At 39.2% G+C, this 14,046-nt stretch overlaps 1 protein-coding gene across 10 annotated transcripts in view; it reads right to left on the minus strand.

The window, feature by feature from the left end:
• Positions 1 to 314: 314 nt before the first annotated feature.
• Positions 315 to 14,046, minus strand: part of ablim3 (actin binding LIM protein family, member 3) — a 61,493-nt gene continuing 47,761 nt past the window's right edge. For 2 of the 10 annotated variants that reach the window (XM_079556218.1, XM_079556210.1), the window contains 10 exons: positions 11,724 to 11,819; positions 10,663 to 10,713; positions 8,027 to 8,164; positions 6,515 to 6,585; positions 6,123 to 6,291; positions 2,817 to 2,846; positions 2,445 to 2,500; positions 2,045 to 2,122; positions 1,776 to 1,856; positions 315 to 994 (listed from right to left, as the gene is read on the minus strand). In XM_079556218.1, coding sequence (XP_079412344.1) covers positions 881 to 994; positions 1,776 to 1,856; positions 2,045 to 2,122; positions 2,445 to 2,500; positions 2,817 to 2,846; positions 6,123 to 6,291; positions 6,515 to 6,585; positions 8,027 to 8,164; positions 10,663 to 10,713; positions 11,724 to 11,819 — 884 coding nt within the window. In that variant the 3' untranslated portion in view covers positions 315 to 880. Of the gene's footprint in view, positions 995 to 1,775; positions 1,857 to 1,947; positions 1,959 to 2,044; positions 2,123 to 2,444; positions 2,501 to 2,816; positions 2,847 to 6,122; positions 6,292 to 6,514; positions 6,586 to 8,026; positions 8,165 to 10,662; positions 10,714 to 11,723; positions 11,820 to 14,046 lie in introns of all 10 variants that reach the window. The other 8 variants (XM_079556212.1, XM_079556213.1, XM_079556216.1 and 5 more) reach the window with 8 other exon arrangements.

Consider the following 14,046-nt stretch of genomic DNA (forward strand, 5'->3'; position numbering starts at 1 on the left):
CGCTCACTGCACGGGACTGTAGAAGAGCTGAGCAGATACTTGAGAGGCAGACTGAGGCCCTTGGCCACTGACTGTCAAACTCTACTGTAAAGTAACTGTGAAATAACCTCTTTTTTGTGAAACCATGTGGAATGACCTCTGTATCTGCTAATGTTTGCAGTAAGAATCACTTTATCATCACAATCACCTTCACTATGAGTGTAAACTTAGCTCTTAGCAACAATGACTTTTTATTTTGTTACATTTGTTCTAAGTTGGTTATTTATTCTGTTCCTTTTTTAACGTTTGTATTCATTGTACATAAGATACCTTTATATTGTTTGCCCATTTACCTTTTGTGAGATCCATAAAGTCTTTGCCTACAATATATTCCTCATCATTTAGTTATCATTTACACAAAAGCACGAAAAACTATTAACGTTATTGCCCAGACTATGAATGTTTTAAACGCCTATAACAAAAATAGACTTAAACCTTCTTTTTCAACATTAGCCAATTAATCAAAGCATCTTTCCAGATCCTCGTAAACGATAAACAAATGTTGAGGAACGCATTATAAATATTCTATAAATGATGTATTAGGTATTTTCCAATGCTTACAGACGTGTTACAAACGTGTTTAATAGTGTGTAGTTATTATAAAGTAAAGCATTACAAAGTCTTTTGCTATTGCTTGCGCTACACAGTTCATCTGTCTTTGTCCTCCCGTTCTCTCAGAGGTCCACGCTGGTGTGACCACTGTTTTGGTTTTTGAGGAAGTCTTGAACAGTCTCTCAGCCATGGCAGTGAAAGTCAGCGGAAGTCCTAGTTGTCTAGTGGATCCTTCATATATTTCATAAGTCTCTGTTAGTAACTATGTTATTATGTGACCAGGCCGTGACTAAAACAGTCGCGCCTGTTTCTTCAGTTCGTTTCTTTTCCATAAAGCCAGTCGGTCAAACTCCTCCACGGTCATGCCGAAGACTTGACCAAACTCCTCTGGGGACAAATGCCGCTGAAAAACACAATGCAAATATTCTCATTGAATATTATGGCAAGACGGCAACATTTTGTTCTTCACATGCAGTAATAGTATCAGTAATAGCAGTCCAAGTATGTTGCAAATCCTCAAATTTTATTTCAGTTCATAATTATTATTTATGTTTCATTAATTTATTTGCCTTTTACAGTAAATTTAATTAGATGTATTTCTACACATACTTCTTCTTCCGTCAATCAACTTGAATTACTTTGCTTACTATGCTCTGCAAATGAACTTGCTCTGCATTTTGCGAGTTAGTAGTGTTAAGAGTGTTTGCAGTTATCAGAATACAAATACTGTATGTAATTGTAAGAAATATATATTTAATAATAAATACAAGTGTAAGGCATTCTTGTGTTTGGTTGTTGTTGTCCCACGTTGCCTCACATTAAATGGAGTGCACTGGTTCCCTGGCCTCCAAAGATATACCTCTCGCCTTCTCGCTTACCTGTATTGCATGGGCAAGATTTGTGATGTATATTTTGAGGAAATTTCAGGTAGAAAATGACATTTTTAACACGTCTGGGAGCAAGTACATTTAAGAGGAAGTGAATTATGAACTGCTACTACTGTTTGTTTGAGATCAATCCCTCAGACTCCGTCCACTTTCCATTTGTAGTAATAACAAGAACAACAACAACAAAGCAACGTTAGAAGTATGTAGTATTTAGTTGTAGTCATCAATCAAAAGTGAATGCATCAGCGTCAGTAACAGGCAATAGTAGACTGATAGTTATTTCATTCATACGCTTACCTCCAGCCTGGCTCTGTCCACATCATGTGGCAGTCTGCTGCGCCCTCTTGTGGTGACAATTAGCATTTCATAAGGATAAACCTGAAAAGGGAAGATATACAGCAATGTCACACACTTGAGATGTGTTGCTTTTTGCAGAAACATGACACAAAAGTTAAAAGTTTGAGCATACCTTATATTCAACTGCAAAAAAAGAAAAAAAAGAAGAGGAGACAAATAATTTAATTACTTGCTTTCATGTGATAAGACCTATAGCTATTTAAATCCACCACATCATTACCTTTGTTTCCCCAGTTGACCTCACTGGAGCTGTCATACTGATATTGGTAGCAATCAGCACTCTGAGGCTGCAGAGAAATCAGAGAGGAAAATATATTAAAGTTTGTTAGTTGTGGTCCAAACTCATTCCAAACACATTTCTGACATCCCAGTGCATCACAGGGATGAGTTTCTAAGCACTTTCAGGAAGTACTGTCAATAATAGCGCAACAATGTCTGTTATTCACAAGTATTATATTACAACACATGACCAAAAATGATTAATCCACAAAAAAAAGGTATATGTGGTATTTCAGGTATACGGTCTTTATCGTTTACCATTTCTTTTAGTGTCCCTGTCCTATAACAAGAATGAATGAACCCCTATGTAATCAATGTAAATAGACTCACCCGTTGAAGACCATTTCTTCCATAACCAGGAAGTGAAGAGGATTTACATCCAAAATCTAAACAGGGAAACAAGGTGTACATTTGAATCCAGAAAAAAACACATGACAGCATATTCATCATCAATCTCCTGGCAAATATAGCCCTGCTGTGGATTGGTCACAGTTGGAGGTGATTTCTTTTCAGTCCCGTCGCCGACACTGCTTCACGAACACCAAAAGATGGCGCTCTTTTCCAACTCACAAATTTACAAAGTGCAGACGTTGCAAACAGCACAACTACATGTTCATAAACAGACCACACCATCTAAAGGTAATGTCAGCTATAATGTTGAACTCATAATTTCACAGCATAATGTTAAAAAACCAAGCTCACCACTTTCACTGCTGTACTGAGACCGAGGAGCTGTGAAGAAAAAAGAAATCAAAGTTACACAAAGAAAGTCCTTGATAAAATATTCAAAATGTTGCACAGTTTGTACTCTCTCCTTTGAACAATAAGGGACACTTTAACATAACAAAACATCACAAAAGGCAAAAATGATATCATCCAAAAATCAAATGGTGATTTACTTAACCAGTTAGCTGAAAAAAAAAAAAAGTAAAAAGAAGAACAGTCTCCACATATGGCCCCTCCCTTTGCAGAAACCACATTAATGAGCCGTCTTACTGCTCATAAATAAAGCAGGAAGTGGGACAGCAGCTGGGAGCAGGGGAGAAAGATGCTCAGATGAATGAGACGATCGACGTAGCGCGGAGTTAACACAGTGAAGATGTGAAGACAGGAAACGCTCGATGAGGAGACTGCAAATCCACTATAGCCTATGCAATGTGTTTTTTAGTAACAAGTGTGATGACAATTTGCACAAGGCTGTCTGTGTCAAAGCGGCATGAGGTAGTCGCACTGCTTGGCCTGAATAAACAACAGTTTTTAACAGTAGCATCACTATCGCAGTGTTAGGTGTATATTTTTGAGTCTTGTTTTGGCAATTACGATTATTACGATTATTTCTTTAATATATGGTTATAATAATGCAATATTCAGTTCAGACAGTTATAGAATACTAAGATATTTTCCACCTTTTCCACATTATTTACCCAAATCTAAAAGCTTCAACAACAAAAAAAGCATCAAGATAGTGACAAAAAAAGTGACAAACGTGCCGGAAAAGACAACAACAAAACAAAAAAGCCATGAAAAAAAGCTGTGAAAAATCAATAAAAAGGCCACAAAGTGACAAAAAAGAGACGAAAAAACAGACCAAAACATGACAAAAACGCTTAAAAATGCGACTAAAAACACGGCGACAATGTGACAAAAAAGTTACGATAAATTAGGACTAAATTACACAGAGTAAACTGGGATTTTGAAATATTCTAAGTCAAAATTCATTTTAATTTTAAGCTCTATAAGGAATGGAATCTTAAACAAAACTGAGAAAAGGTAAAATTGTCAGCGATATTGAATCGTCTAAGATCACAGTATCAAGGGTTAAATAAAACGGCACTTTATTGTTTCTGTGGGTGAAAACATCAATTAATAAGAACAAAAAGATCTTGTGAAGGATTATATCATTTCTTTGTGGGTGGATATGGAAAAAAATAACTGCCTGAGAACCATTTAAAAAGAAATCGAACTTGTATCTGACGACAAAGAGCCTTGACTCAGCAGACCTTCACAGAAACAGTCACTTCAAAGCTCTCTTTATTCTTTCCCAGCCGTGCGTCTTTGTCACACCTGGTTAGACGGTGTTTTCACGGAGCCCGAGACCATTTCAAATGAGAGCGATCAGATATCCACGCACCAGTGACGGGGCACATCTGCTGCTACAGCTGTTTGAAATGCTCAACATGTTTCCAACTCAATAAACTGCTTTAGCCTGAAGTGGCCCTGACCTTCGCCAACCTGCCCTCACCGCCACTCTCTGCCTGACACCAGCACTCAATGGAGTCAGGTCCACTGAAAAGCCTGCTTTAATTAGGATTTTCTATGAGGATTCGATAGTTACAGTACATACAGTCACAAAATGGTCCTATTGCATTGGAAAAGGAACCTATTTGCATGGGTGTTTTCTATTTAGAGTCCTCAGTAAAAGTCTCACAAACCTTCTCCAATGATTTCATGACGTCAAATGGAAATTAGGAACATACTATTTGTTGGTTGCTTTAGCTATGTATAATAATCATTTACCCTCATTTTGTTTAAATGCTAATGAACCTTGCATAAACAAGTGAGCGGTAACTACAGTCCAAAAGCATGTGGAGTTAAGTTGGTGAATTTAAATTGCCGTTTTGTCCATGGACTGTAAATGGTCTGTGAGTGTGCTGTGTTTTAAAGCATGAACTCAATGTCTCATGTGGACAATGTGGAGAATGATGAACATACGAAAATATACGCTTAACATAGCATCGAAGGTCAAATGCTGAGGACACATTTTACCTACGGGGACAATAAATTACAGCTTGTACATTAAAGGAACAGGCCACCGTTTTTACATACTGAGACATGTTCTTACCTAAGCTTAGACGAGTTACTGTCTGGTCTTTGTGCGTATGCTCAGTCACGCAAATATTGTTAGCATTTAGCCTCTCCCAGCATAGGTATAGTGTCAAACTGGGGTGAAAAGGGAAGCTACTAAGCTGTGCCACATTTTCCCTATTCAAATGCAGTTTCGTGAGCCTTTACAACGATCCAAGTCTAGTTACACAAAATTAAACATGTCGATTTTCTAAACGGATAAAAATGGGTGGATATATATTGTAAGGCGTAATAACATAGGAGCACTTGGACGTCCATGCAGTAATATCTCACTTTACTGCACGGACATTGAAGTGCTTTTAAGGTATTATTACGCTTACATATATAGTGCCCCTTTTAATCCATTTAGAAAATCGACATGTTTAATTTTGTGTAACTAGACTTGGATCGTGTAAAGGCTCACGTAACTGTATTTGAATAGGGGAAACGGGGAACCGCTTGGTAGCGTCTAACTTCATCCCAGTTTGGCGCTATACCTATGCTGGAAGAAACATTTGCGTGACTGAGTGCAAGAATAAATACCGGACAGGTACACATCAACTCGTCTAAGCTCAGGTGAGAACATATCTGAGTATGTAAAAACGGTGGCCTGTTCCTTTAAACAACATAATCTTATTTGTGGAACTGACCATATAATGATGCCATACACGTACAAATAAAATACAGATATTTTATCTCATGCATGCCAATATATTAAAACTTCATTAAGGATGCAAAAACCATGGTCCATATACTATATACTGTATCGTTTTAAGTTTTTATACTGTAGTTTACTATTTATCTAGCAAGTTTTATGTTTCATCTTGCACATTTGCACTGAAGAAAATTCCTAGTTTGGGAATCTATTCTGATTCTGACAAGCTTCTCTAACTAGTCACTATTCACTCACTCCATATTGAGTGGTGTACATACGTTGCCACAGCTGCCATGACTGATGGAAGACAGGCTGCTGAACTGCGCCATCGGCCCTTACGTCCACCACTAACCACTCACTCTTTCGATTAGTGACGAAACGCTCTCACCAACTGAGCCACTGTCACACAAACGCATGCACTGTTTTTACCCAGCCCTGACTCCAGGCTGTGGCGTTTCTCTAGGGGCAGTAACAGTCTCGTGCACAGGGGGGGCAGGGCGGATGCTTACAGCCGTTGACGGTGTTGTTGTACGCCGTGGAGACGTAGCCCGTCGTGTTGAGCGTTTCTTTGCTCCCACTTTGAGAATTCCTCCGACTTCCCCAGGGGTCGTTGTCATAGGAACCAGATCTAGCCTTCATCTCCTCCTTTAGGATCATCCTCCCGATACCACTCCCAATCTGGAGTTCACGAAGAAAAGCAAGAAAGAAAAAATCCATATAATATTACGGACACGAGGGCAAAATGAAGTGAGAAATGACGAAAAATATGAATGAATAAAAGCAAATAGAAAAGAAAGATCATGAGGCACTATACCATAAGAGGTGCATTATTTATGGATGTTTCTGTGGAGCTGGAAGACGAGCTTGTGGAAAGCGAGACAGAGAATAATGAAGCCCTTACTCTTTGAAGACCGTGGCTCCAGCCCTCTTCATCCCCTCCTGTTGAAAAACGCCTTCTTGGGGCTCGATACGCTGCGCAAAACGAGACATTTTTACATCAGTACAGAGAGCACAGTTATTTTGGGACATTTTAAACATGTGTGGATGCACAGATGTTTGGACTGGGGAAGTCAGCGCTCGAGAATGAGATGAAAAGATGTTCCAAAAATGATAAATCAAATAGAAAGGTGTGAGTTTACTTTTGTTTACCCCAAAAGTGACTGTTTTGATAGACAAGCCTTGTTATTGGTTTTGGTTGGCCACACTCAGATTATTGAGTTGTATATATTTGTTCCGAGCCTGATAAGCTCAGCTACTTTCTTTTAAATGCATGAATGTCTGAAATCAAATTCAATAATTTATCCACCACCCAATTATAGATGTTTCGTAACGCATCGCCCAAATGAGACATTTACTCTCCCATAACCCCTTATCATTCAAGGCTCACTTTATAACTTCTCTCATCTTTGATTAACTGTATTTAAAGTTCCGTCTGTTGATTTTGCAGAAGATGGCGCTGATTCTCTCTTGTCGGTAACTTGTGTTGACACGCACCAGGCGTCCCTCATTGATTACTCTCTTTGGGTCAATCACACTCATCTGAACTTGGAATGACAAGACAATATCCCAGATCCCAAGTCTTTGGATATAATAGGTAAAGTAAGTCTGTACCCATGCAGGCCAAGCTAGTTTGTTCCCTCAGACGAGTTCACGCTTTCATCATTGACATTTTCATTGTAAACAGAGCCCCCAATGTTCCAGAATCAGGATCAAAACAAAGTACTACTCAATTTAATGACTTAAAGGGGCTTGATGCAAGTTGGTCATTTTATACTCACTACTGCCACCTCCGGTCTTATGCATAATTGCCATCTCTATATTAAGCTTGTGCATGACGGCACTTCGGACCCAAAGTAACACTTGTCTGAGTGACATTGCAGGATTTTAGAGGCAGCTGTGGTGAACAGGTCTGGGCTTATTCTCCACATTAGGACATGGCTGGAACATGTCGGGGGAGGAAAATACTTAACATTTTAAACTCCATTTAGTCCCTTTAACATTGACATTCATGTGACAGAATCTGGATACCCTAATTTTACCCCAGAGGAAGAAGAGCAAATTTAACCAAATCCTGTGCAAATACACAAGTAATCCTGGCTCTCAGAGGCCAGCTTAACAAACACAAACATTGACAAAAACGCCTCAGTCAATGTCAAACCTCGGGTCTCATGAATAAAGAGGCACCATATTCAATCTTTGTAAATATATCTTTACATAATTTAGCTCCAAATTTAACGGGGCTGCCAGAGGGACTGCCACAAAGAAGTTTGCTGCTGCTGATATTCATAACCTGCTGTAAGCAATGTCAGAAGTAGCCTCAGAAGTACCTCTTTTTTTCTACAAAGTAATAGAGCACATCGGTGTTAACAAGGGAACAGTGTGGAAAGAGTCATCTGTTCTGTGAGTGCGGTACCTTTAGGAGAGCTGGCGTAGTTGTAATAGTCGGACTCTGATTGGCTGTATGACTCAGGAGAGTAGGTGGAAAGTCTAGACGACCTCAGTATGTCCTCGCTGGTCCGGCTCTTGGTCGCTGCATCCACCACATAATTATCTGAAATCAAAAATAAAAAAAATTGATTGAACTAGTGAGAAAAAAGCATTGTTAGCAGTGGAAGAAGGAGTGTCACTGAAGAGGGAAACTTGAGTGCATAAATATAAACAACAATCAAATCCACTTTAGGGCCACTTTAAAGGACACCGTTTGTCAAATCTCGGATGCAATTTATTTCCGTTTCTGCCGCTATTCCCCAAGAAACCTCAACATCAATATGACATTTCTGTGCACAGAAATCCATATCCAAGCACACTTCTTTTCAATATGGTAATACAAAAACAAAGGCAAGCTAGTTTGCTATAACCTGTCATATATTTTGGTTTATTGCTCAATTGTTTTAGCCATCAGATCTGACAATTCAAAGCATGGGGCTCTTTGCAATTTCTGATTAGGCTTTAAAAACAAAGAATTCTGGACATGGACGACTTTTGCATCGTGCGTCGGTTTCAGGATGCATTGCTAGGATAAATGTACATAATAAAGTGGCCAGCAAACAGTCATCATTCTTACAGATCAATATGTCAGTCTGTGAAATCATTAGTGTACATTAAGCTTGGTCATTCTGATGCAATGTAAACAGTGTAAACGGATGATATTACAGTTAAATGCCACCGACACATTGCTAATGGAAGTCCTTGTTAGGTGGCATGCAACAACACTAGACACAATAGCCATTCCAGCACAAATACGTGGTTCATTGACAATCATCGACAAATCTTCAAACAAGAGACATTGATGGATGAGATACAGACATACTTCTTTTTCTCAAGGAGGGAGATACTCACAGAGAGCCAAGGCCACCGGGTAAAGCATAGCAGAACGTGGAGGGAGAATAAAGTGATTTGGATGCAGTAAAAAGAGGTAAAACAAAGGGATACATTACAAGAGCATCTTCAAATAGGACAAATGTCAGTGAGCGAGCTTTTCTACTCAGAGGAAAGGGTAGACCAGACAAATATGCAAGACAGGGAGAAGGGAAGGAAATACAGGGAAAGTAAAGTGTACATAACAGGCCTCGGACTATAGCAAGAACTAAAATTTTTCAAAAAGTGCATACATAAGAATACAATGATTCACATTCAGGGTTATGCATTGGGTACCGAAAACAAACGGGATGTTCTGAGTCACAAGAGTCGCTCTTGACTCTGCGCATCAATCATGGTTAATGTTAAAACAAGAGCAAGTGACAATCAATAACTGTTTAGGAAGATATAAAACCCCACAAGGATCAATATCGCTGCTGCTGCTGCTTCTGTTGTGTGCAAGGAGAGGCAGCGGCAATCGCAAAGTAAAAGGTTTAGAATGAACATTAATCACTGCTCAGTTGTTTAAGCAGCATTATACGGCCAGTGATGTACTTTGGAGACAAAGAAGGAAACACTTCAAATGACAGTACGGAGAGACATGCAAGGAAGTTTTAAACTAAGCCACGATGCACATTTGAAGCTGAAAACCCGACGGGTAAATCGGAAATCAAATTACTTTAAATAGTCAACATAGTATTTTCTTCCAAATGAATGACAACGCATAGGTAGATAATACTTTCTACTATCTTTAAAGCCAGGACTCCCCTGAGGAGGAGATTTGGAAGTCCTGGTGGGACTTTCCAATATAAAAGGGAGGAAAAAAGGTTCTAATGAAATAGCAGGTATTAGCGTTTAACTATAGCTAGCCCTGTAGAACAGGAGTTTCCAAACATTTTTGTAACGTGACCCCAGCAATTGCCACACAAACATCCCTGAATACCCCACAAGTTTATAACATGTATTTAAGCAGTTTGTTTTGACATTTGACTGGATTTCACAAATAATACGCCGCTTTACACAATACATTATACACAAACAGTGGCATTTTTCTTTTTATTTCATCTTCGAAATCATCTTGAGACCCTCACCAAGGGCCTGTCTGCCACATTATACAACATCGGATTCCCTTATTGCATTTTTACCATGTTATCCGGGGTTTGGGACAGGCACACATAGTACACTGATCTCTTGTGTCTGGATTACGTACTGTAGTCTCCATAATACTGTCTGCCAATAAGCTTTTCAGTTTCTAGTGCATGTAGTGTCCCCTATGTCCTCTCTACTCAACACCTGTCACGCCTGAGAGGGTGCACCGCTCTGACCATATCTCCAGACAGGAATTTCACACAGTTTCACACAGGCACACTTTTAGAGACGGCTCTTTTACACGCGACCACTTAGTAACGCAATTAGTCACAGTCTGATCCTTATCAGCTTCTTTCAAGAAACCAGCTCGTACGAGTTGATCTCCATTTCCTTTTCTGCTAATCATTTTTTTTTCACTTATCTGATTGTGTGTGTGACAACTGCAATTTTCAGCAATAACTAGAATGTCAATACTTAGTCGAAAGTGAATCATGGACCGCTGCTGTAGGCGCCGATAGCTCGATAAGAGCGGCGTAATGGAGTATTCAAGCACAATGACAGGCGGCTAACAGGCAGACTATGGCGGCGCTAGCTGCACTGTACCCGTTCGCTTATAGATGGGTTGCTTCCTGTAGATGTTGGGGTCCCCTGTGGCTGAGGAGAGACAGAGGAGATGGAGAAGTGAACTAGGAGGAAGCTAAACAGTGCATCAGTGGTGGAAATGTAATTTCAATCTGTACAGCTTGAACAGCCACAGCCATTTCTACCTACTATTACACTAAGGGGGTCATTCAAACAGAAAAATAACATATGCTACTTTGTGGGCAGGTTGCACCTAATTCACCATTTGAAATTACAGTATTAAGGCCCCAAGTCTGATATGCGTGAGTAAAACATGCACACATAAAATCTGCTGATCCACTTTTGCTACTCATTCTGCACAAATGCAAATGCTTGGTAATGACCCCCTGATGGTACAACTACTGGCCTTAAAGGAACAGGCCAGCATTTTTCCATACTGAGATATGTTCTTACCTTAGCGTAGATGAGTTAATGCGTACCTGTCTGGACTTTGTGCGTGCGCTCAATCATGCAAAAAGACCAATGATGTAGTTCGCATTTAGCCTCGCCTCCTCCAAACGGGGGTAAAGTTAGAAGCGACCAAGCTCTTCCACATTTTCCCTATTTAAATACGGCTACGTGAGTAGTTACACGATCCAAGTATAGTCACACAAAATTAAACATGTCAACATGTCCCAACATGTCTTTTTGCGTGACTGAGGGCACACACAAAGACCAGACAGGTACACATCAAGTCTAAGCTCAGGTAAGAACATATCTCAGTATGTAAAAGCGGTGGCCTGTTCCTTTAACACAGACTTTATAGTTAGAGTACAGTTAACTTCCACCACTGCTGAACAAGACTCACAAAGTGGGTTGTGTTGCAATGGGGAGGAAAGGGAACTGGAAATAAAATAACTGTACATGAAGGGAGACATATGCCAAGAGCAATCACAGTGTGTGGCATAAACACATTTCGACAACATCTTACTCTTTGAGAAAGTAAAAGATGATGTAGGCTAATGATATGCGTTAGTGAAGAGGGTTAAGTATGGACACTGTGAGAGAGAGGATGCAGTGAGATGATGAGGAGGGGGTCCTACCTGGCACATGAAAATGTTTGGGGGGCTGGTTTGTGGTGGGTGTGCTGGACCGCCCCTCTTGGCCGTAATAGGGCGAGCTCCTGCCACTCTCAGAGCCTGCAGCCCGCCACAGCCAATCACAGCAGAGGAGTAATGATGAGCATGGAGGAAGGGGTTAACAGGGCACCATGCGAATGAGAACGTTATTATCGTTCAGAATTACACCTGTGACTTTGAACAACTATTCCACTTGTGTAATGACAGAGTTTGTTACATTGTCAGACAGACAGTAGAAATACTGGACCAACGCTTCCTGTGTCAAAGGAAACTTGTTTGTAGAGGCTAATCTAAACGGCCTTCGGAAGATGTGTTTGTTTTTCCATTTACTATTCATTTGCCTTTACCCTGCCGACATTTTTCATCATATTAACCTTTTGCTGTTTCTGTGCAGTTTCAGAGGAACAGGGGTCTGGGGCAGCAGAATGAGCTCTCGCTATCGGCCACTGATCATTATTTGTTGTTTTGTTGATTGATATCTTCAATCATTTCCTTTCAAACTATTGTTTTAACATGTTGGATGTAAAGTATATACCAAAAGTGACCCAGCAGATAATGGAGTACTATTTAAATGCATTTATATTGTTTTGTGAAGACTAGAGCTAGGTACCGTTACAATTTCTTCTACCTAACGATTCTTGGTTTTCAATATTGATACTTCAACAATACTTTTTTCGATACCTATACTAAAATATTTGTCATATAGAACCAATAAACAGATAATGTTATTTATTTTTCCATAAAAGACTACACTGTAAACCCAAAAGTTAATTGCATTCAAATGGTTTAGCTATAATCACTTATGGTAATTAATTTTCTTTGTAAAACTAAAATCATATAACTGTGGCAGACAGAACTCATTGGTATAAGCTTAATGCACTTAATCTATATTGTTTTGCATGTGATGCACTTAAATAAATACATTTAACATGGTCCTTTCAATTTTAAGTTCATTGTAAAATATAGTTTGAGTGCAATTGTTTATAAGAGAATAAGTTTTAAATGAAACACTCAAATAATAAGAGTAAATGATAGTATTACTAATTGTGTTAAGTTTAAAGCACTTTCATTATCTTTAAATTTTTATAGCCCCTCCCATATTTTTTTACCCGGCACTGGAACCGAGGACACGTCTGGACTTGTTTGTCAGAAAATTTCAAGAAAACGTCGTTTTTCATGGTTTTGCCTGGGCTTGGACATTTTATTTTCAGTCTACAGTCAATAGAGAGTACTTTTCCTCAAATATCCACGCAAGCTGGTGAGTTACATTTTTGTATTTCAACTTTAAGCGAAAATGGTATTATGTTGCATTACGCAAATGCGCACGCTAATTCAATCTACTGAAAATGGTACACGGTGGCAGTGAATCTCCACACCACGCATGTTTCCATGCTGCTGCTGCTTTTGGCTGAGAAGTACACGAGGGCAACTTTTAGACATCAACATCACGCGGGCACATTGTGAGGTTACGAAGCTTGTGTAACGTGTGTCGCTCCAAACTCTTTTCTGCTCCTGACTGCACACGCATTTGCCTAAAGACACAATGCGGAGTTTTCGAACTACAAATTAGCTCTTAAAACAACCTTATTCATATGATTAATTTACCAAATTAACACAAATTCAACTGAATATTTTAGCTTCATTTTCCACTATGAATTTACCAACTTCGAAAACATAATACTGAAGAACTGAACTGCCAACACAAAGTGAATGGATTTGATTAGATGTTCACTATATTTTATAGATTTTTGATTATAATTAGTTATTTGTCTTTATTATTTTGGTCCAGACTATATCCTATTGTTTTAATGGAGGCTGATTTCACCAAAAGTGTTTTTATGCATAGTTGTATTTTTGAAAATAATAACTGGACTTGTTCTATAGGTCAACTTGGAATTCAACAGAATCACTGGAAAAAACCTCATAGGAGAATTCTTTTCTGCTCTGGATGGTTTGTACCCTGGCCTGGAAGAGGTCTTCACCAGAAAGACAGGACGTGTGGGCCAACAACTGGCAGACCTTCGAAAACAAAAGAAGGTGAGTTGCCATCATATTTTAATCTTTTAATTGTACAGCATGTCTCATCCCATGATTTCAGAGTGGTAAATGTGTCTGTTTTAACTTGTTACAGAGCATGTAGCCCACTGTCAACAGATGCTACGCCTTGAGGGGACTTCCAATTCTTCTTGGGGACAACGCCTCCAAGTTCTTTACGAGCCAAGTAAGTATATTTGAATGTTGCAATTTTTCTCATTTGCAAGAGAGACCTGTTAACAATTTTACAAAT

This window comes from Gobius niger (genome assembly GCF_951799975.1).
Source record: "Gobius niger genome assembly, chromosome: 5".
NCBI classification, from domain to species: Eukaryota; Metazoa; Chordata; class Actinopteri; order Gobiiformes; family Gobiidae; genus Gobius; species Gobius niger.